The sequence below is a fragment of the Acomys russatus genome, chromosome 3 (genome assembly GCF_903995435.1).
Source record: "Acomys russatus chromosome 3, mAcoRus1.1, whole genome shotgun sequence".
Lineage (NCBI taxonomy): Eukaryota > Metazoa > Chordata > Mammalia > Rodentia > Muridae > Acomys > Acomys russatus.
In genome coordinates, this window is record NC_067139.1 from 71609357 (window position 1) to 71633250 (window position 23894).

Consider the following 23894-nt stretch of genomic DNA (forward strand, 5'->3'; position numbering starts at 1 on the left):
GGCACAGCAAGTTGCATAACATCATTACCACTTTGCAAGGTCTGCCGTCCTCCAGCCAACACTCCACTAGGCAACATCCCTGTGGGAGTCAGGCCCTTGAGTGTCAGCACGCTTTCACTCTCCTCCCTACAGCAGAAAAATGGAACAAGTATCAGAAAGGTTAATAGCTCAGAGGTACAGCATTTGTCTAGCATTCATGGGCACTAGGCTTGATCCTCAAAACTGCAAAAAACAAAACAAAAACAAAAACAAAAAACAAACCAAACAAAATAAAAATCTATCAGTAAGCACTTACTTTATAAGAGGAACTAGAGCTCAGATATAGGCCATGCATGTAATTATTATGTTCATTGTTATTACCGTATTTCCCTCAATTCCAAGATACTTATTTTCCCATATTCTAAATGTTTTCTTTGGGAGGGTAGACACATTATAATCAAAGCACACATTGTTTTCCTGAAACCTAGTCTCTCTGAATTTTGACCCCAGAAAGGTAAGTTGTTAGGAAAACAAACATCCTACATGGATGAGAAAACTCACCAGGAATCTTTTTATTTTTGGTTTTTCGAGACAGGGTCTCTCTGTGTAGCCTTGGCCATCCTGCACTCACTTTGTAGACCAGACTGGCCTCGAACTCACAGTGATACGCCTGCCTCTGCCTCCCGAGTGTTGGGATTAAAGGTGTGCGCCACCACTGCCTGGCTCTCACCAGGAATCTTATTCTGGTCTGATTTTTAAGGTGTAGATTCAGTGTTCTCATTGCAAGAACAAGGTCACAAGCTCTATTTTCAATGCAGATTTCATGCTTAGTATGTTTTAGGTATTAGATTTGATTCCAGCTCCACAATACAAATCAAGCAAACAAAATACCACCGGCTTTAAAGGAACTTCTAGTCCTTCAAAAGTTCATGAACTTACTAGTTTCAATACAGAAAGAAAACCAGTTGCTTTTAGGTAGCAACCAGAAAAATTCTCATAAAATGCAATGAAATAATTTCTACAAGTAACCAAAAACAAAACAAAACAAAATGTATCAGTACCTGAGAACAGAGAAGACTCTTGCCATCTTGCCAATTGCTCGGATTTTGTTTCTTATGATTTCTTTCCGGGCTGCAGCTGAACCTACTTTCAATGGAATAAATGGGGAAAAAGGCTCAAGTTTAGGGCATTCAAGCATTATTCTATTATTCTACTAACCTACTCCTCCAGACCCAACTCAATCGAGACCAGGTCTCCTTCTACAGCTTCCAAGGGCAGGACTTGATAACTCATGCCAGAAAGTTTCTCAATCCCTCAATGATTGGCTCAATACTTGTCAAATATTAGGGTCTAAGAAGACTTTAATTACCTCACACCACTGACTAATCAGCAAAGGAGTAAGGGGGCAGGCGGTATGGGTCAAGAGACTTTGACCCCAACTTGGACTGCAAACCAGAGGACAAGAAACTAGAAACAATCTTGTAATTTTTAATTTTTATGGGAGCTCATGGCATGCAGACTAAAACGGAAGATTTCTGCTTAACTATCACAAAAGCTTTTAACATGCACACTAAAATATCTCATTATATTATATAAGAATAAGCTTCTTTAAGTTAATCTATAGATAATGTACAAAGGGTAACAATGTCATATTTCAACAACAATGACTATCTCTCAATTTCATGGAGTAGCTGTCCTCTAAAGTCATGCAAGTATATATAACCTTTAATAACCACAGGTGAATATGAAATAAACAGTAAGAGACTCCTTGGAAAAGCTGGCTAAGGAAAGAACTGGCTCCTCAGCTGGACAAAGACTCAAAGGAATCACTCTTCCTTCCGTTGGTCTCCAGCAAGAACAATAATCTCAGTGCTGTTACCACATATATAGCAACTAGTTATTTTGGACCCGAGTGTTTCATTACACCTGTGCTTCCACATGATGGAAACACTCATACATAAGCACCATTGTTGAGGAGAAGGTCAAGGAAAGGCTAAGATGCTAGAGCAAAATAGGCCTTAGGTATGCAGAGGTCTGAACTATCAGAAGTCTTGTGAGAGCATTTCATTTAGAATTCAAGCCAACTACAAATACATATAATTAAAAGCTAAAATGATGACTAGACCTAACTAAATGGAAAACAGGAAAAATAAAGTCCAATGTCAAGGATGAAAACAGCATGTATTTAGAGAGCAGGGCTCCAATTAAATTATTTGCTATTCTCTCTAAAGGGTAATAAATATGGAGAGCACTGACGTGCTCCAAACTCAAAACTATGTGGCCATTAGAGTATCAAAAGGTGCTCTTCAGATCAACTAAAAAGGTTAAGTATCAAAGAATATCAGAATCTGAAGACACATTGAGGATATTTCCTTATTTTATAAACAAACAAACAAAAAAACCTCCCTAAGTTTAAATGACTTTTCCAAGAATACAAAGTCCAATTTCCTTCTAATAAATTGATATAGATTCTATTTTTAAATTGGCAGAAAATTTAAAAGTTTGATTTGTATAAGGAGTAGCAGGTTGAGAAGGATGACTATTATCACTATACATTTGTATTTTCAACCTTAATTTATATATTTGTAAAAAGCAAATGATATAAAAACTATACTGAATTCAAATAAAAAATTTTGAGGAATATAAACACACTGTACAAATCAAGATTTAAAATCAGTCTACAAACACATCATGCATCATATTAAAGTAAATGTCCTCTTTAAAAATACTTTGGGGAATAAGACAGACAATCAAACACCCCTAATCATGCAGGGAAAAGTACAAAACGTTACAAATAAACAAAAGAATGAAAATTTAAAACAAGAGGAATGAAAAGAGGGAAAACTATTTCCATGCACAGAAAGACAGATGTCTTGGAATATGACTTCTAAAACATCAAATAAGACTCAGATAAGAGGCTAAATTTGCACAAGGCCCAAAAAGACTCTCAAAACATTAGTTAATGAATGTGCCAACTTACATGGACATGAGGTAACTTATGAAGTCATATTTCAAAACAATGTTACTCTGTCTGGTCTGTACCTTTTTTATTGCCATATATGAGCCGTTCTTCAGATGGAGAGTCCAGAAAAAAGGAAGTGAATGATGGAGAAAAGGTGGTTGAAACAAATAAAAAGATAGAGATTTAACTTGGCAGTGGTATTGAAGAATGAGTGTAGAAAGAAAGAGAGAAAAATGAAGGCCCTAATATTTGAAAACTTGAAAAATGTAGTACTGTAGAATTTGGTGAATAAAAGACAGATGCTATAGGGTAGAGCTCTAAAGCAAAGATTTCTTAAAAGATATGTGTTCAGAAAGAAATTATGAAAGAATGGTTATAATTTTTGATGAAAGTAGACAAAATTAGGGACAAAAACACATATGAAAACACATAAGACCAATAAACGACTGTGCTAACAACCACACATTTATAGTCATAACTCTAAGGAAATATGCCACCTATGAAAGTATGTTAAGGGAAAAGCAATGACACAAATAAGATACAAACTCATGTGGCTCTTCAAGGATATAAGCATATGCAAAATCTGTAGTATATATAGAAAATGTAGGTAACTTTCCTCAGTGGAAAGCATCACCCATTCTCAATAAAGAAAAAGCTGAGCCTCCCACACTCTATAACAAGATGACGTGATTTCTTCATCTGAATTGTAGAATGTTTGCATATATTCAAAATTAACAATGTGCTGTTTGTTCCCAATCCAATCTGGGAGACCAAGGGACATCTTTTTGCAAAAATAGCAACAGATTGCCTCAAATCAAGTAAGGAGCTTTAAAAGTGGGCAGTAGGGGTGGTTTCAGTTTTTCAGATCTTACATTCTAATGCTAAGATACATGATTGCATAATAGGAACTTCAGAGTTTAATGGAATGATACTATAACACACAGATTATGCATGTCTCTTACCAAGCTGAAGACAAAAGATAAATATCTAAAAGAAATTTATGCATTCTAAAATCATAGAAATTATTAGTGTTCAAAAAATCCTTTCATGATTAACACCTCTAAAAAGGAGACTATACATTTTATATGCAACGTTTATGCAAATTTATCTTGGAAAAAAAGAAACAAACAAATAAGCCATACCATACCAAGGAGCCCTCAATAAGAGTCTTAATTCATTTTAACAAATCTCAAAAGTAAATACATATAAACTACTCTGCTTCATGCTACTGAAAACTCTCTAATCCTACTTTCTCCTTCTCTACAGAAAAACTGAACCTTCAGTTGACCTCCATAGCAAACCCCATTCTATCAAGTTTTCTTTCTAAAGTCAGGTTCTTTCCAACCCTGTAGGATGGCTTCACAAAGGTGCAGGAAAAGAGAAAGAGAAGAGAGAAATCATGCTATCATGGTGAAAGGAAAGGAGACAGGAGGGACAGAGAAGGATGGAATAAAAGGGATGAAACAAGCACGGGGGGGGGGGGGGGGGGCCTTCCAGTAGTTCTTTTCTGAGCCTGTGCTGACCTTTAGTGTCTATCCTAACACCCTCCACTTTCTCCATTCTTTCAATGTTTTCTTTCCCAAATCACTCCCATTCTTCTATGCAAACTCCTTGACTCATTATTTTTATATATCATTTTTAGAATTCTGGATACTAACTCGTGGTTAATGAAATTGTGAAGGAAAAAAAAAAAAGATAAATAAATGCACCTGTGATGCCGACAATGAAGGGAACTCTATTTCTAGAATGCAAAACAGAACTCAGTGTATTTTTTCATAGAAACATTGTCATAAATGGTACAGGAAATTGTCAGTTACTTGAGAATAAAATGTCATCTTTTCTGTTCTCTCAATTTTTAAATGAGAGGATCCTAAGAATTTTGGTGCTTTTCCAAGACTACATAGCTATGAAAGTGAAAGGAACTACTAAACCATTATCTTTTTTATCAAGTAATAAATGCCACTTTAATGATGAAACTTAATTCATCCCTGGAATGCAAGAATAATACAACAAATAAATAAACTGACACAATTTATATCTTATTGGTGGGAAAAACACAAAATAAGTACAACTAGCTGGGTATGGTAGCACACGCCTTTAATCCTAGTACTCTGAGAGGAGAGGCAGGCAGATCACTGCGAGTCCGAGGACAGCCTGGTCTATAGAGTGCGTTCCAGGACAGCCAGAGCTATACAGAGAAACCTTGTCTCAAAAACAAAACAAAACAAAACAAAACAAAAATTAAATACAACCTCTATAAAAGGAATATATAGTTTAATACTTCTATGCTTTAGGCAGATGACAAATTATGTGTTCCTTTTCTAGTTAAATCTTTAAAAATCAATCATATTTATCTTCATATAAATTATATGATACACAAACCAAGTACTGTTAGCCTTAACTATAAAACTCTTTCCTTTTTATTATAAGAAAAGGACCTACTGCCACTCCTACTTAATACGCTATTGGTAATACTGATAACAACATTGAAAGAAGAAAACGGCAAGTTAGGAAATACTATCAGCCTAATGCAGAAGACCTATTTTTACAAGTTATATACAAAAAAACTTAAAATTAGCATATGAAAAAATTCTACTGATCTTACTGGATATAAAACAAACCAATAAAACAATAAATGAATTCCTCAATACAGACAAAGAAGATGTTAAAAATAGCAACTGAATAGTAATGGGAATTTTTTTTTAAAAATTGAAACCATTTAACTGTTTAAAAGCTTTAAAAAACTAACTTGAGAGGCTGGAGAGATGGCTCAGTGGTTAAGAGCACTGTCTGCTCTTTCAGAGGTCCTGAGTTCAATTCCCAGCAACCACATGGTGGCTCACAACTATCTATAATGTGATCTGATGCCCTCTTCTGGTGTGCAGGTATATATGCAGGAAGAACACTATATATAATAAATTCATTAAAAAAAAAAAACTAACTTGAATAATTATAAATTCAGTGGAGTAAATTTTGGTAAATGGACTAATTATACAAAATGAGAAATCTTTAGTTTGAAAGCTAAATATTATTTAAAAAATATTAGACTTGGATATAGTTAACATAAACCAATTGAAATACCCACTGAATATTTCAGAGAATGTAACAAAACTGCTAGAAACTTTAACTGAAAAACATACAAGGAAAAAAAAAAAAGGCATATGCCAAGAGTTATTTCAGTCACCATGTCAATATTATCTCAGTACCTGCGACATGAATAATTATCATCCTTAAATGGATAAGGGAAGCACAAACTTAACTGGTTAAATAATCTACCTAAAGTCTCAGAGCCATGTATAAAGGAGGAGAATCTGAACCTAGATTTTTTTCATAGAACAGTGGGTTATAGGTAGAAGAAATTACAACTATTTACATATTTTTAAAAGCGATATATGATGAAATATTTTAAAATAGAAACTCATGAGAGAAAAGTAGTATCCAAACCCTCAAAAAAACTGACATAAATTTGCTTTTAAGTTACTAATAAAGGTACAGTAATAAAAGCATTAGCTCTGCCTGCCACCAGTACGTGGGAATAGTTACTCCAGTTTTATTTTGGTATGTTTGTGGGGGGGTCTGTTTTGTCTTGCTTTGCTTTCAAGAAAGGTTTCTCTGTGTAGCCCTGCTTGTCCTGGAATTCAGTGGTAGACCAGGCTGTCCTCAAACTCAGAGACCTGCCTACCTCTGCCTCCCCAGTGCTGGTTGTACCACCACCACCTGCACGCCCTCCAGGACCTGTATTTTCAACAAATGGGTTTAGAATGAAACTTGAGTCAGATAAGGTTATAACACATACCTGATACCCCAGCACTGAGGAGACAGGTAGGTTTGCCATAGTTCTAGACCATCCTGGGTTACAGAGTAAGACCTGACTCAAAATAATGGGGAGGAGAGCTGGAGCTATAACTAAGTTGGGAGAGGGTGTGCCTAGTATGCATAAAGCCTAGGTTCAATCCACACAGCATGGCATACATCAAGTATGATGTCACACATCTATAATACAGCCCAGCAAGGAAAAAAAAAGGCCGAAGCAAGATAATCAGTATTTCAAGCCCAGCCTGGGTTACATAGCAAGATTGTCTCAAGAACACAATAGAAAAGCCAGGTATGAAAGTACCTGCTGGGGCTGGAGAGATGGCTCAGTGGTTAAGAGCACTGTCTGCTCTTCCAGAGGTTCTGAGTTCAATTCCCAGCAACCACATGGTGGCTCACAACCATCTATGAGATCTTGTGGACAGTCACACATGCAGGCAGAACATTGTATACGTAATAAAATAAATTAAAAAAAAAAAAAAAAAAAAAAAAAAAGGAAGTACATGCTTATAATCCCAGTGATTAGGAAGTGGAGGGTTAGGAATTCAAGGTCATCAGCTACAGGTGGGTTTTGATGCCAGCCTGAAGCATATGAGATCTTGTTTTAAAAAAAAAAAAAGGGGGGGGGGCAGGGGAAATGTGTGGGGAGGGGGAGAAAGAGAAAGAAAAAAGGCAATATATCTATCTCCCTGTTAAAATGTGTATCATAATTAGCACAATAAGGAATTTGAATGCTGATTACCATATAAACTTAGTACACTACAGAAATTATACACAAAAAAATAAAAAATATGTTTTCAGCATTTAAGTTATTTTATCTTTTTATTTTACTGTTAAAATTTAAGCAGCTTTAATTTTTTTAAGTAAAAATTTCAAAACATAAAAACAAACAATTTTTAATGGTATTTCTTTCTTTCCTTCTTTTAAATAAATATTTATTTTTATTTTATGTGCATTGGTGTTTTGCCTACATGTTAGTCTGTGTGAGGCAGTCAGATCTTAGAGTTGCAGACAGTTATGAGCTGCCATAGAGGTGCTAGGAATTGAACCTGGGTCCTCTGGAAGAGCACTCAGTGCTCTTAACCACAAAACCATCTTTCTGTCAAGCCCTATTGGTATTTCTTTATAAATATACATTAGCTACACAAGTTTGTTGGCTTATGTAAGAGCTAACAACCACATATAACTTTGTTTCTATGGAAAAAGAAAAGCAAACTTTCAAAATCTCTAGCAAATTGGCAAGCGATCTTTTGAACATAACCACGCTAGGGTGAGAATAACCTAAATTGATAAAGTGAATACAATACTAGGAGTTCACCGATGTTTTTGATGTACTAGGAACACAGTATTGAATGTCCTCTTCACAAAGAAATGTCCATATTCATTAAGAACCACACCCTTTCAACAACTCTCCATTTTCCTGTTTCTTGCTCTTTTTTCCAAACTTCCCCTTTCCTAAAACTCTCACGCCATTACAAAAAAGCACCTGAAGTTATTCTCAAAACTTAAAATATGTGTGTGATTGTGTGTGTGTTTGTGTGAGTGAATTCTCACTTATCAAACAGCATAGCCACAGGAAAGCAAAGACGTTTTTAAAATGGGGTGTCCTGAGATTCAGTAGAAGAGTTATCATTCCATTATAGCATAGTAAGATGAGCATCCATACCATCAAACTGGTCTTCACCTTCTGTCATCAGTTCATCATCAGAGCAGATACTCAGGACATTTACCAACATTTCTGTCACTATTCAAAAAGAAAAGAATGATACGTTAGATGCCTACATACAACTAAAACAATAGTTTAGTAGGATCCCTCGTGACAGCAGGAATGACAACTTCAAAAACTAAAAAATTTTAAAATGAAAGCAATTTAACAGATAAGAACTCTGAAAGACTGGGATTCAGATGTCAAAGATCTGTAAGAAATACAACTGTTTCAATATATAACATCTGAGAATTATAAACTAAACTTCAGTTTTCCATTTTATGAAGAAGTGACAAGAACTATGAAATGGTCTCATAGGAAGCCAGGTGTGGTGGCGCACACCTTTAACCCCAGCACTCGGGAGGCAGAGGCAGGTGGATCACTGTGATTTTGAAGGCAGCTGGGTCTACAAAGTGAGTCCAGGACAGCCAAGGTTACACAGAGAAACCCTGTCTTGAAAAACAAAACAAACAAACAGATGGTCTCATAGGGTAAATCAGGTCCAGGAATAAAAGGTCACAAGGTTAACGTCAATTAATCTTTTTTAAACGTGGGTATCAAAATAATTTAGCAGACATAAAAAAAAACGTAGAAAAAAAATAAATGGGATAAATCTTTACGGATTAGGTAATTAAGAATTAGATGAGATTTCATCAAAATCATAAACTTGAGAAACAAGCCACAATGGTATGTACCAATGCCGTGCTCATAACACTGAAGCAGAACTACTTCATCTCAGATCTGGGCCTAGCTTGGGCAACATAACAAGATCCTATTTGAAAGACAAAGGAAAAATTAAAATTATGTTTAAAAAACTACTATCACCAAAGTAAAAAGCCAACCTAAAGAATGGGAAAAAGTATTTGTAAGTCATCTATCTAATAAGAGATTTGGATCTAGAATATGTACACACATATATTACAGATGTAAATACACATAATATAAAACATAATTCAAAAATAAATAATTCAACTATAAAATAAATGAAGTATTTCATATAAGCAACCAAACAAAAGCTTATAAAAGGATGTTGTTCCTAATGTCGTATGTAACAGCAAGAAAAAGAGCATAAATAATCAAATGTCTAGAGGCTTATGAACGAGTGACAAAAGGCAGTAGGACATCCACACAATATAAGGAAATACTATTTGGTTATAAAAAGAAATGAAGTCCAGATTCACACTTCATCACAGATCGATCTTTAAAATGTAACAGAAGCCAGAAGTGATGGTACACACATAACACAGCTTTTAAAAGGCTAAGGTACAAGGATCACAAATTTCAGGCCAGCAGGGGAAACACAGAAAGACCTCGTCTCAAAAACAGGACAATCTGTAAAGTTTTCTGTGAAGCGTGAGGATCTGAGTTCAATGCCCAGCGTCCACATAACAAGCTGGACGTGCCAGGAGTGGTGCCACACACTTTTAATCCCAACAACCAGGAGGTAAAGGCAGGCAGATCTTTGTGAATTGAAGAACAGCTTGGTCCATGAGTTCTAGGACAGCCAGGCTACAGAGTGAGACCTTGTCTCAATAAATAAATGAACTAAGCTGGGCATGGTGTTATGGATTTGTAATCCCAGAACTGGAAATGTGGGGCCAGCCTAATCTTCTTGGTGATCTCCAAGTCAGTGAAAGACGATATTTCAAAAACCAATGTAGATGACACCTGATGATGAATTATGGCACCTAAGCTTGCCCTCTGGCTTCCATATGTCTGCACATACACTGGCACCCACACATTACTGGTACCAGCTTACAGATGAACATTTACACAAGAGCAATCAAAACAGAAACAAAGGAGGACAGGGGGTTGAAAAGAAGCCAGTACAAATAAAACAAGCTACTACATATTGTATACCTCCATTTATATGAAATGGCTGTAATGGGCAAAACCATGGAGACCATACAACAGGAGTTTGCTTAAGGCTGACAATGAGTGGTAAGAGGAAGAGAAAGAGTGACCACCAGTGCTGGCTTTGGTAGCACATACACTAAAACTGGAACAGTACAGAGATTAACATGGCCCTCTGATAAGGAAGACTTGTGAACTGTCCCAAACACACACAAACACACACACACACACACACACATGCGCCAATAAATGAAGACTGATGGCATACATTAGTAATCTGGAAAGAATGAGGCAAAAAAAAACCATGAATGAATTCAGGACAAGTCTAGGTAAAACAGCAAGAGTTACATAGATAGAACTTGTCTCAAAAATAAAGATGGGGTTGGAGAGATGGTTGAACAGTTAAGAACATTAGCTGCTCTTCCAAAGAACCCCACTTCAGCTCCCAGCACCCACATGGCAGCTCACAACTATCTGTAACTCCGGATTCAGGAATCTGACACCCTATCACATGCAGGCAGACAGAATACTAATGTACATAAAGTGACAACAAAAATTAACAGAACTAAAGAGCATCTCGTAGCAATTAAATGTAAATATCAACAGAAGTCCATTGTTCTCCATTTTTTCTTCACTTGTAGTCGACAAACAAAAGTCAGCTTCAATTTTCTAATCTCTCAATGGGTAGACAATATAAAATAATAAATGCATTTTCGAACTACAATTTCTGTGTTTAAACACTCACAGCAAAAACAATAGAGATTATGAAACAGTAAAGAGAAGTATAACATTACTAAATTAGAATCTACAAAATAATCGTTTTCCTCCTTGCTTTATCCTCTGGATCCCCATACTCCATCCCCCTGATCTTGCATTAAAGTAGTTGAGCTGCAATCTAGCCTAGAGACAGCACAGTGAGTAAAATAAATTCTTAAATTCCCTTTAGTTGATGATGCTATGATTGAACTATTTCTCATATACCAAAGATAGAAGGCTGTAAGTGTAACCCATCCCTTCCACCTAAGCCCTTAACTAGTCCTCTTCTCAAATGCTAAAATGGGTAATTCTATCTCCATATAAACTTAACATCAGATCTACTGAGTAAATGAAGAGTAAAGGCCATCTCCTTACATATACAGTGAAATTATTAATTCTGAATTTTAGAACCAAAAATTGCTCTAACAGGGGTAACATTTTATATTGTGGAAGAGGTGTGAAAAATAGAAGAGGATATAGAACAAAATGTTTTATAATTCTATCTGTATTTTCACATTGTCAATTTGTCACATATGAAATCTGATACACTGCCTTGCTTAAAAAGTAGAAAGAAAAAAGAATGAACACTAACACGGAAAAGAAGGCAATAAAACCCTACGAATTCTATACAACTAGGAAAAAAATTACTAAACAGCATTTATTTTCTCTTTAAAAGCTTAATGGTTACATCTCAAAGGTAAATGTTCTAATGGTTATTTCTCAACATTCATCAGAAAGCATTACTGAAACTATACATTTTTAAATACAGAAGAATATTAGGTTAGATAGAAACTGGATTTCTCCATTCCTCTTACAATACAGATTCACTATAAAACAACTAACATTGCCAAAATGATGACTACTAAATTGTCCCATAAATTCTGTAAAATCTACACAAATGGTGTTAGAATATAGAAGCGCCCATTCCAAAGCTAAGCTAACCCTCCATAAAAGATTTATGCTTAAAACAAATTGAAAGAAAATCCAACAGCTGAAGACGACATCGGGCTATTTATAAATCCTCTACCAGTCCCCCAGACATCCTCACATGGGGGCTGTAAACATTGAACCAAAATATCTTTGTGGCTGTCATATCCACACCCACAGACACAAGAAGAGCTGTAAGCACAGTGAAAGCAGGCTTCAGTTTCCTCCAGCAAGTATGTGTCTGTGATAGTAAACTGGAGTAAATGTAAGAGAAATAATTATTCTCTAAAAAACAAAAAACCCGTACCTTTTTCTCCAACAAACGGTAGAGACCATGTGAAGACATCCATAAAATTGGGCAACCAGTAAGGATGTGGAGAACAATTAAACTGTCGAATATTCATCACATTATTTTCATACTTTAGTACAGCAGCTGCAAAGTAAGTTGAACATCAGTATAGCAAACTATTCTGAGCCTGAAGAGCATCAAATACTTAAAACACAGCATCTATTTAAGAGGGAGGGATGCGTAGATCTGGGCTTGGTAGTGGGAGTCAGGAATGAATTCTTTAGCACTCACACACATTATTTTTCTTTTGTAAACAGGAGCTCAATGGATAGCTCTAGTTGGCCTGGAACTCACTATGTAGCCCAGGTCAGCCTCAAACTCACAGAGATCTGCTTGACTCTGCCTCTGACATGCTGAGATTTAAGGTATGTGCCACCATGCCCAGTTTAAAATATGTAAAAATATAAAATGTTTACTCATTATCAATGAAGTTTTCAGATTCCTTCCAGAATGCTTGTTTTACTTTATAATCCAATAATAAACATGCACTTTTACTAAATGCAAATTGTGAAATTCAATTTTTAAGGAAAACAGAATAGAAATGGGCAATTTTCTAGTTTCTTTTTTTTTAAAGCTCACAAAATTGAGGAATTAGGAAGATCCTTTTAATTGGAGGCAACATAATAAGAACAGCTAAATTCAATAAAGCAAACAAATAAAACCCCACCAATTTAGAAAATACGAGTGTTTCTTAGTATATGAAATCAGACAGAACTATTTAAAAGAAATGTTTTACTTCATTTAGGAAAAAAATATAAAAATAACCAGAAGAACAAATAAATAAATGAATAAATAAAAAATAACCAGAAGAGAAAAATAGTATAACTAAATAATTCAAGGACACACGTTCATCTCAATTTTAAATATCTTTTAAATATCCTAATACAATATGGCCATAAACTCCGTAAGTTAAATGCAACCAAAATGTCTACCCTGTCTATCTTAAAAGTTTAAGATCAGAGAATGTATTCCATATGAAACAAAAAAATATAAATATTTTATAAATATAATGTAATTTTTTTTCTTTTTCTTTTGGTTTTCCAAGGCAGCCTTTCTTTCTGTAGCCCTGGCTGTTCTGCACTCCCTTTGTAGACCAGGCTGGCCTCGAACTCACTGAGACCCGCCTGCCTCTGCCTCTGGTGGGATTAAAGGCGTGCACCATCATGCCTGGCTCATGACTTATTTTTCAACTTAGAAATAAAAGTTTTTGAGATTTCAGTTCATGATTAACTTGCCTACTGCTTTGGATCTCAGACAGAACAGTACATCATGCAGGGGAAGTATGGTCACAGAAGCATGTTCACTTTATGATCATGTGGATTATCTTCCTCTCCCCCACCCCCTTTTTTTTAATGAAAAGCACTTCAGTGAGGATGCTAAATCCAACATTTGAAATTCTAGTTAGCATAAAGCCAAAGCAACCCTGCTCGGTGTTACCATTTACTATACTAACTCATGGGTATGCTTTTTCCTCTTATACAACACACATGTTAAAACATCTTAAGGTAGTCTCAGAAATTATGGGTTGATACCAAACTTTCAAACTTTTTATTTAAAGAAGAAAAGAGAAAAATAAGAAATCTAGAAAATTGCTTACGGGAAGGAATGAAACATCACAAATGTGCCCATATATATATATATGAACAATCAAATCATTAACATCATTTATGCACAAATCAGAATTACTGAGACATTTGGTTCTGATAGAGCAGACTCAGTGATTTGAACTTCAGTTTAAAAATTAAAACAACGACGACGACAACGACAAGCTGGTTTCCTTAGCCTCCTAAATCAAACTGGCAAAGGATAAGCAGCAAGGCTGCAATCAACTGAACACTGAACACTCATCCTTTTTAGATGAAGAGAAAACACTGCTGAAGGGTTAAGGTACTGGCAGACAGATGTAGCAATCAATTCTGTTCTTGGCAGAAACGCTACTTTTCAAAAGGGAAGCCATATTTCATTAGGCAGCTATATATTCTATAGCATATTCTCTATCAAAGAATTCTGTATCTGGCATGCTATTTCATCACATGCAAATATTTTTAATCTCTTACTATCATCTACCATCATCAAAAGCTCTTCTCCTCTTTCAAACCATGACACACATTTAGCAATGACCTCATTATCTTTCTAAATGTACTTTTTAACGTCTTTAACTTTCTGGTGTGGTTTTTTTTTTTTTTTCCCCCTCTTGGCACGTCTAATATAGTCTGACCCTGAAGCTATGATAGTCAACTGAATTCTAGACATGTCCAGACAGAATACAAGCTGGCCTCTTCAATTCCTCCTCTCATGATGTGAACTACGTAAAACCCCATCTCATTTTCCATGTCCCTGGGACATATTTAACTAGATTACGACTCTGAAGCATTCTCAATCAGTAAGCTATGTTCAGAATAAGATGAAATCTAATCTTTATAGTCAGATCAAATTAGGAGCAAATGAGGAGAAATGGATGCCTAGAATAGGAGGTAAAGAAGGGTATAAGACAAAGGTTAAAAGCAAATAAAAGAAAGAGAAGGATATCTCTCTTAAAGTCGACCAAAGGGAATTAAAAAAAAAAAAAAAAAAAAAAAAAGCTCGTCTTGGGGAAATAATTTAAGACCACCGAGATAAAAGGAAAAAATACAGATATATAAAGAAAAAAGCCTGTACTGGTGAACATAAAACAAACAACATTATAAAGTAAACAAATAGACAAAATGATGACAGCAGCAATGCTACACAGACACAAAAACATTCTCTCAGTTATAGGGAAAGATGTAAGAGAGGGAGCTTAAGGAAAATCATATATAGTTGTTCTCAAAATCACTGGTAGCTGTGCCTAACTCAGAGCACTTCTAGAAATGGCTTTATGAACAGCAACTTGTAAAGTAGGCTGCACACAACTTGATTGCGCATTTTGGAATTTATTTCTTTTTCTCTCCCCTCCCTTATATCTTAAGATTTTTAAAAATGAGATTTGGACAGTTTCAAACAATGCACCCTATTATTTTTTTAAAGTAATTAAAAGGCTAAGTTGACTATACATTTTTTTTAAATCAACAACATCTTACCTTTATTATTGTAGACATCTAAGTAATTAGGTGCCGAAAAAATTGTTATTAATGAAGGAAACCCTGTAGTTTGACTTTTTCTGTACATTCTATAGCTGCAAAACAAATAGCTTAATATGCATCGTAAAGCATCAATCACGATTCCTAAGTTTGATTTGTATTCAAGTGTAAATCTGGGTCAGGGAGACAGAATTCTTACCCTGCATCTTGAGCTTCATGAGCTCTAATAATCGATAACAAATTATTGTTTTGCAAAAATTCACACACTGCTGGATAGCTGTAGGGGAAAAAGAGTAAATTAAGTAAAAGAATTCTTTTCACATGAAGCATAAACTGTTACATAACTAAAATGTGATTAAACTTGGATCTTTTTCCTTACTTATAAAAATAAGAACATCCTCGAACTGTATTATGACTAAAATGTTCTTGTGATTTTTCATTTCCAAAGTCTTCAGAAGGATCAGACCACAGCAAGTCACACATTGGTCCAAATGCAGGTGGCTCTTTAAATCTATCTAACTGTGAAATAAAAGACACAAAGAATTAATTCATCAACTGAAGACAGAATGCACATAAGAAAGTGATACCAACTTTGAATACAGTCAGTACTAAATTGTTCTAAACGATCAGGATGTATTTCCTTGAAATCAGTCTCTTAACTAGTATATTCATTTCTATCATTATCTAATCATAGCAGTAAAAATAAGTTTGATGGTTTTAAAAACTCTCTAATCAAAAATAATGTAAACAGGAACCAAGTTCAGAAGCTGGTTCTACTCACTCTCCTAATATCATCCAGAGTGTGTATTTCTGGTGACAGACCACCATGAACACAAAGAAACTGTTGGTTTAGAAGTGCAGCAAGGGGTAAGCTGTCAAATGCTTCCATACAAGCTTCATAGACTCTTTCTGAATATTTAATTTTACCTAGAAAAAGAAGAATATTAGCATTTGAAAATTCTTATTTTAAATTTGTTTTTACATTTATTTAAGTATATGTGTGTGTGTGCGCGCACATGCACAAAAGTGTATAGCCTATATGTAAAGATCAAAGAACAACTTGCAAGATTCAGTCTTCTCATTCAAACAACATGGAATCAAACTCAGACTATCAGGCTTGGTGGCAAATGTCTTCATCTGCTGAGACATCTCATAGGCCCAGCTAGTCTTAAAATTTACACCAGTACTAAATTTTCATTTCTTATTCTCTTCATAATATTGCATCACTGGTTTCCTAAGTGATTTTTGAATATCTAGTTTCAATTATTAAAGGGAAATGTTCTAAGCTGACTACTAAAGCCAAAGCAAGGAAACTATAACACAGAAAACACCTAAATGGCAGCCGTAAATTAAGACTGGGTGAAAAAGCAACAACAAAACCCAGCAAATTTTGAATTTATGGCATGAGGAAACTTCGGTTACATGAATACAGTGATAGGTACAATTACGCAATTGTTAAAATTCACAGAAATACAATATTAAAAAGGATGAAGTTTAAAAAAAAAAAGGATCAAGTTTACTATACATAGAATTTTTAAAAAGCCTCTCCATCCTAAGATTCAACAGAAATAGGCAAAGTTATCAGTCTCAAAAAAGTGAATATCTGTTCTCTCTCTAACTTTATTTTGGGTATGTAGTAGACAGTTATAAAATATTATCAAAAATAAGTAATTGAGCTGGGCGGTGGTGGCGCATGCCTTTAATCCCAGCACTGAGGAGGCAGAGGCAGGTGGATTGCTGTGAGTTCGAGGCCGGTCTAGTATACAAAGCGAGTCCAGGACAGCCAAGGCTTCACAGAAAAATTATGTTTCAAAAAACAAAACAAAGAAAACAAAAACAAAGTAAATGAAATTTCTAAAATCAGTTCAACTTTGAACTTCCATAGTCCTAATAAAGAAAAATTAAAACTATATTTTGGGGTTAAAGTTTTAACATTTACATAATTCTAATACTAAACAATCTTAAAATTGTTATATCTATTATACAGACCACCACATCATCACAACAAAATTCAAAGTTCATCCACTTAAAAAACTAGAGCAGTAACAGGTTCCTCTTATCTAAAATGAAGGCTTAAAATGAGCAACGAAGCAAGAGGCCAATACAGAAAAACCTGAAAAATTAAACTCTATCCAATCAAACTATCATTTACTTTTTTAAAAAATGCATATTCCTGAATGTGCCTCAATGCCCTTAAATCCCTAATTGTTTTAAGTGGCATCTTTAGAAACTTTATAGTCATCTAAGGGGGAAAAATAAAAACTAAGTTCTTTTCTTTCTCTTTTTTCTTATTTATTTCTGACTTCAAGATAGAGAGCTCTCTTACCCACAGGGCATCTTGGCTGAGAGCTAACACTAAGGAGGTCCTATGGTCTCTTTCTTCCTAAATGTGGGAAAGCCTTCACATGCATGGAGATAGGGAGGATGATTAAACCGTAAGCTTTGCTTAGCAATGAAGCATAAGAAAAATCCTGGGGCTGGAGAGATGGCTCAAAAATTAAGAGCACTTCTTGCTCTTTCAAAGGACTGGAGTTTGAGTCTCAGCACCCCCATCAGGGGGCTCACACCTGTCTGTAACTATTCCTGGAGTTTCTGATGCCTCTGGTCTTCACAGGCACTAACACTCACCAACTCCCCCACCACACACACACCCATATACATAACTATATATAAAATAATTCTAAAAAAAAAAAAAAAAAAGATTCCTATACATCTAGCAACCAGGGTATCCTGACAGACAGCTGACAGATCAATTGTTTAGTAATGTGGCTTAATAAAAATTTTAATTTGATCCATTAGATCAAACATGTATTTTCCATATTTCATCTTATGTTTGATTGCCTCATTATTGAAATCAGATAACTGTATCATTAATAGTCTAAGTTTTTTCATCTTTATGTACCCTACTCATTCTTTCTCCTTTTTTATAGATAGTGTCTCAATATGCAGCCCTGGAACTTGCTATATAGATGAGGCTGGCCTCAAATACAGAGAAATCCACCTACCTCTACTTCCTATATTTTTGGTTGTGAGCCTAGCCTTTAATGGTTGAGCCATCTCTCCAGTGCCTACCTCTGCCTCCTAAGGGCTAAAATTAAAGACCTGTGCCATCATACCAAGTCAGTTCTAAAATTACACTGTGGATTAAGCCAACATTTGATCAAAATATTCAGAAAAAAAAGCCTTCATAATAAACAGACTTATTTGTTTCCTTGTCAGTATTTCCTAAACAATACAGTAACTTTAGTCATTTCATTGATTGTTCAACAATATTTAGTCATAACATTTAAGTTATATTAGGTATTAAAATATTCTAGAAATAATTTAAGGTATTTGAGAGGATATACACAAGTTATAAGCTAATACTACAAGTTTTTTATGAGACTAATGCATTTACATTTTTTTTCTTTTTTTGAGACAGGGTTTCTCTGGTTACCCTTGGCTGTCCTGGACTCTGGACCAGGCTAGTCTTGAACTCAGAGATCCACCTGCTTCAGCCTCCCTAGTGCTAGGATTAAAAGCATGCACCACCACACTCGGCTTCATCTACATATTTTTGTATTTACAAGGGTTCCCTTTAACCCCATGGAATTAAATTTCTTTTTTTTTTTTTTTGGGTTTTTCGAGACAGGGTTTCTCTGTGTAGCCTTGGCCATCCTGGACTCATTTTGTAGACCAGGCTGGCCTCAAACTCACAGCGATCCGCCTGCCTCTGCCTCCCGAGTGCTGGGATTAAAGGCGTGCGCCACCACGCCCGGCTCAAATTTCTATTTTTAGAATTTAATTGAAAGACTTAATATGGTTATACACATTAATGAAACAAGCCCAACTTTAAAAGTGTAAGGAAAAAGAGCCAGCACTCCTCTATATCATATGGTTGCTTATGGATTATTATTGTTTTAATTGAAAGAAAAAAAACGGATAAATGTTGTAAGTTAAGACTTTCAAGTCAAGTCTGGAGAGATGGCTCAGGGGTTAAGTGCACTTGTTCTTCCATAGGACCTGGGTTCAGTTTCAGAACCCACATCAAGTGACTCACAACCATCTCTAACTCCAGCTCCAGAGGGATTTGATGCCTCCTCCTGTACCTACCCATATGTACACATAAATTCCCATACAGAAACACACAAATAATTTAAAGAAATAAAAATAAACTTAAAAGAAAAATAATTTGCTTGGTGTGGTGGTGCATACCTGTAATCCCAGCACTCAGGAGGCAGAGGCAGGTGGATCTCTATGAGTTCATAACCAGCCAGGTCTACAGAGACAGTTCCAGGACATTATACAGAGAAACCCTGTCTCAAAAAAACCAAAAAATAAAAATAAAAATAATTAAAAATACTGAGTTCATTAACAGTATGCTGGAAATGGTCTATAATGAAGACAAGATAGTTTATATTTTTCAGGATGCCTCAAAATTGAGACATAAAAATTTACAATAGAGGACTGGAGAAATGGCTCAGAGATTAAAAGCACTGGCTGTTCTTGCAGAGGACCAAAGTTCAGCTCTAAGCACCCACATGGCAGTTCAAAATCATCTGTAATTCAGGTTCCATGAGATCTTCTGACCTCCAGGGGCATATGTGGTGCATATACATACATGTAGATAAAACACTCATAAAGTAAAAAGAAATAAATCTTTAAAAAAAAAATCCGTCATAGAATAATAATACTGCTACCACCCATTTTGGTCTTTGTTTCTTTGTTTTCCCTACTAGAAAAAATAATGCTGACATTAAAACTATATACACTTTATAAATACATTAAATTATCACACCACTCTTTTTAAAAACCATACTGTTCTTAGGTACAACTATAAAACTAAATAGAAAACACACCTGAAAGTCCTTAACAATTTCATCCTAAAAAGTGTACATGTGTGGTCACAGAATCTATTTTTGCATGCTACACTGTGAAGTCTTCATATTTCTTACTACCCAGGTCATAAAAGAACAGCAATGAACTAGAAATATTTCTCCTGTAAGTACTCACATTCCTGCTTAAAGGTAAAATATTCAGTAAGGTGTCTGCATTCATGGTTGCCTCTCAGAAGGAATAATGTGCTTGGGTATAGAATCTTCAAGACCCATAAATACAAGACACACTGCAAAAAAAAAAAAGTTTCCAGTGAATTTTCCTTATATTTTATTTAACTGAGTTGATCTTTGTTTCTTTTAACTGTATTTCCCTTACAAATTCTGTTACTCTTTATTATTGTTCTTTATTCCTTAATAAATGTAAGCTTCATGAAATCAGACTTTGTTGTATTACTGCTTCTGACTCTCCTGGAAAAGTATCTAGCAAATAAAAGAACAATGAATATTTGTTGAATTAATAAATTTACTTTAGATATATAACTACTTAAACACTTTAGATTGTTTAATATAGCTTAGCAAAATGGCTCCTTTTCTTATATTGTAAAGAGTAAAGATAATAATGCAAAAAAATTGCATCTACCATCTATAGAATATTTACAATGTACTGAGCACTACAGTGCCTGACAATTTTTCTTTAAAAATGTTTTCTTTTATTCCTCAAACACTATGTAGCTTTTAACAGCATCCCCACTTTATTTTACCCAAAAGGCCAAAAAGTAATTATCATATTGCCTCTACTGTATGTATTAAGAAACTAAAGCAGTAATCTAAGTAACTGTCCAAAATCACAAAGCTCCTACAGAATAAAGGCAGGTTTTTATCCTTTCATCTTAAGCATTATACCACACTGCCAAACACAGGGGCCAAGACTTATGTTTGCTTTGTTGTTTGCAATGATTCCTTACGCAAAGCAGGTACTCACTAATGGAGCTATATTCAAGCTGGGGGTCACGCCTCCTTTGGGAATCAAACAGCCCTTTCACAGGGGGCGCCTAAGACCATCAGAAAACAGATATTTACACTGATTCATGATAGTAGCAAAAATTACAGTTATGAAGTACCAACGAAAATAATTTTATGGTTGGAGATCACAACAACATGAAGAACAGTATGAAAGGATTGCAGCATTAGAAAGGTTGAGAATCACTGATCTAATCCAAATTCAAAGAAAATGCAATTTTTATAATATAAAAACAATAAAAGAAACATTTTGCATAAAGGCACTGCTCTAGAATTAACATTAAAAGACTAACATTTTATGTGTTAATTAAGAAAAATGCCTATTTCGTGTAGAAATAAATTGTTTATAAATTATAATACAAAAAGAAAAATTATTTTAGAAAAGTACCTTGATGTGCATAACTATTCAGGCCTTAATTCTATTTTATTTATTTATTTGTTTATTTAAATCTATTTATTTTTATGTATACAGTGCTCTGCCTGCATATACACCCACAGGCCAGAAGAGGGCATCAGATTACATTATAGATGATTGTGAGCCACCATGTGGTTGCTGGGAATTGAACTAAAACCTCTGGAGGAGCAGACAGTGAGTGCTCTTAACTGCTGAGCCATCTCTCCAGCCCTTAATTTTACTTTTTAAAAAGGGTAATAAAACCAAAGAATATCTACTAAACCTAACTGTATTTGTTTTTGATATTTTATCTTCTTTTTGTAACAATATATTATTAACTAAGCTACAAAACAGTCTTAAATGAGTACACACACACCAACATGCTCAGTAACAACTACGTTTTACTTTGCTGATTTTGTCAATTACACTAATTCTGTGTAAGGCAGGAACATTTTCTAACTCTTCTTAAAGCAGGAAAGATTAAAGGACTTGATAATGAGACTATGACGGGAAGAACAACCTAGGACTATAAAATTCCTAAGGGAAGGAATGGACAGTCCCAAAGTCCTTCCTGAGAAGTTACAATGTACCGAAAATTCCTTAGACGTGGATACACACAACACTACGTAGAATTAAAGTTTACCAGGCAAAAAGGCCTCAACACCTACTAGGACAGGTGATCAGAAGCAGAAGCTTCTGCTTGACTATGCCATTCACTAACTACTTTAACTTCAAGCCTTAGGCTCCTCACCTACTGAACGGATGGACAAATAACAACTTACCTCATAACAGTGTTGTGAGGACTAAATTAACCAGGATCTGTTAATGCTTAAACCTGGTTGAGATATATTAAACGTGTAACATACATTATATACTGACAGAGCTTTGACTAAGCAAGTCTACCTACAAATCTGTCCTACAGAAATATATACAAACATGTCCCAGTAAGATATCACTTGTAATTTAAAAAACAAAACATAACAAAAATTTGGGAACTTTAAATGTTCAACAAGAAGTTATGGCTTGTTTATTCAATGGAAAACAGTACAGCTATTAAAATGATTCTGTAGGTTTTTTTTTTTACCAATATGTAAAGACATCAATAGTGCACAGATATGTGAAGATAGAGAAAAACATTTTAATATGGTCCCATTTTTCATTTAAAGAAAGAAGAGATACACGTTAGAAAATACAGACTGTACTGTATTTTCCATACTTCATACAATTAAAAAGGAAAAGGAGCAAAAAGAATCACTGAATTAAGTGACAAACAATAGGTCATTTTAATGCCTCTTAAGTTTAAAAATTCACATTTCATATATTCTTAGATTTTTAAAAAAAGACTTATTTACTTATTATTTATACAGTATTCTGCCCACATGTGTGCCTGCACTCTAGAAGAGGGCACAAGATCTCATTACAGAGGGTTGTGAGCCACCATGTAGTTACTGGGAATTGAACTCAGGACCTCTGGAAAAACACTGCTCTTAACCTCTGAGCCATCTCTCCAGTCCATATTCTTGGATCTTGATAGCACCATGATGAGCTAAATCTAGGGTTTAAATAATCAAAGAATCACAAAATTCTTCATTTAAAGAGAATATACTCTTTCTCATGGTTTAATGCCATTAGTGGCAAGGAAGGTAAAGAAAGAAATGACCATCATTAGCTCATAAGTCATGAGATAACAAAACAATAAAGATCTCAGTCTGATCATCATTTCCACTGGGGGAAAAACAATGTAAAAAATGATACTAATTGTTCTGAAAAAGGAATAAATAATTTTTCCTACAAATTTCAGAATATATAGAGGTATTAAAAAGAACCCAATACAAATATTTTTAGGAACTTACTGTACTAAGAATTAATAGAAATACTCTATATTAACAACAGCAATTCAAAAGACAGTATATGATTATTACCTCTATACTAAAATAACCTCTGTCCACATAATCACCAAGAAAAAGGTATCGTGTATTAGCAGGTGATCCTCCTACTTCAAAAAGTTTCATCAGATCAAAAAATTGGCCATGGATGTCACCACACACTGAAACAAGAAGATTATTAGATATGAAAAAAAACCTCAAAGTTAACAAATATTCCTTAAACTCTAACTGCTGTAACATGGAGAGAATATAAATGCTACCAAGAGCTATCTGAAGGTGGCCTAAGAAGACTGTCATGGGGATGATAGCTAACCAAGTGCTCATATGTCCAAGATCTAAAACAAGATGTAACAGAAGTAACAGGATTTATGTC

The 23894-nt window shown here is 34.8% G+C and overlaps 1 protein-coding gene across 4 annotated transcripts in view; it reads right to left on the reverse strand.

Moving 5' to 3' along the window:
* The window catches only part of Ppp3cb (protein phosphatase 3 catalytic subunit beta), a 46664-nt gene that overhangs the window by 7838 nt on the left and 14932 nt on the right, over window positions 1-23894 (reverse strand). The window contains exons 3-13 of one of the 4 annotated variants that reach the window (XM_051142647.1): window positions 23558-23682; window positions 20397-20508; window positions 16186-16331; window positions 15784-15923; window positions 15604-15681; window positions 15405-15499; window positions 12304-12429; window positions 8421-8498; window positions 3022-3048; window positions 1041-1122; window positions 29-126 (exon numbers count right to left, since the gene is read on the reverse strand). In XM_051142647.1, the coding sequence (XP_050998604.1) occupies window positions 29-126; window positions 1041-1122; window positions 3022-3048; window positions 8421-8498; window positions 12304-12429; window positions 15405-15499; window positions 15604-15681; window positions 15784-15923; window positions 16186-16331; window positions 20397-20508; window positions 23558-23682 (1107 nt within the window). Of the gene's footprint in view, window positions 1-28; window positions 127-1040; window positions 1126-3021; window positions 3049-8420; window positions 8499-12303; window positions 12430-15404; window positions 15500-15603; window positions 15682-15783; window positions 15924-16185; window positions 16332-20396; window positions 20509-23557; window positions 23683-23894 lie in introns of all 4 variants that reach the window. The other 3 variants (XM_051142639.1, XM_051142633.1, XM_051142630.1) reach the window with 3 other exon arrangements.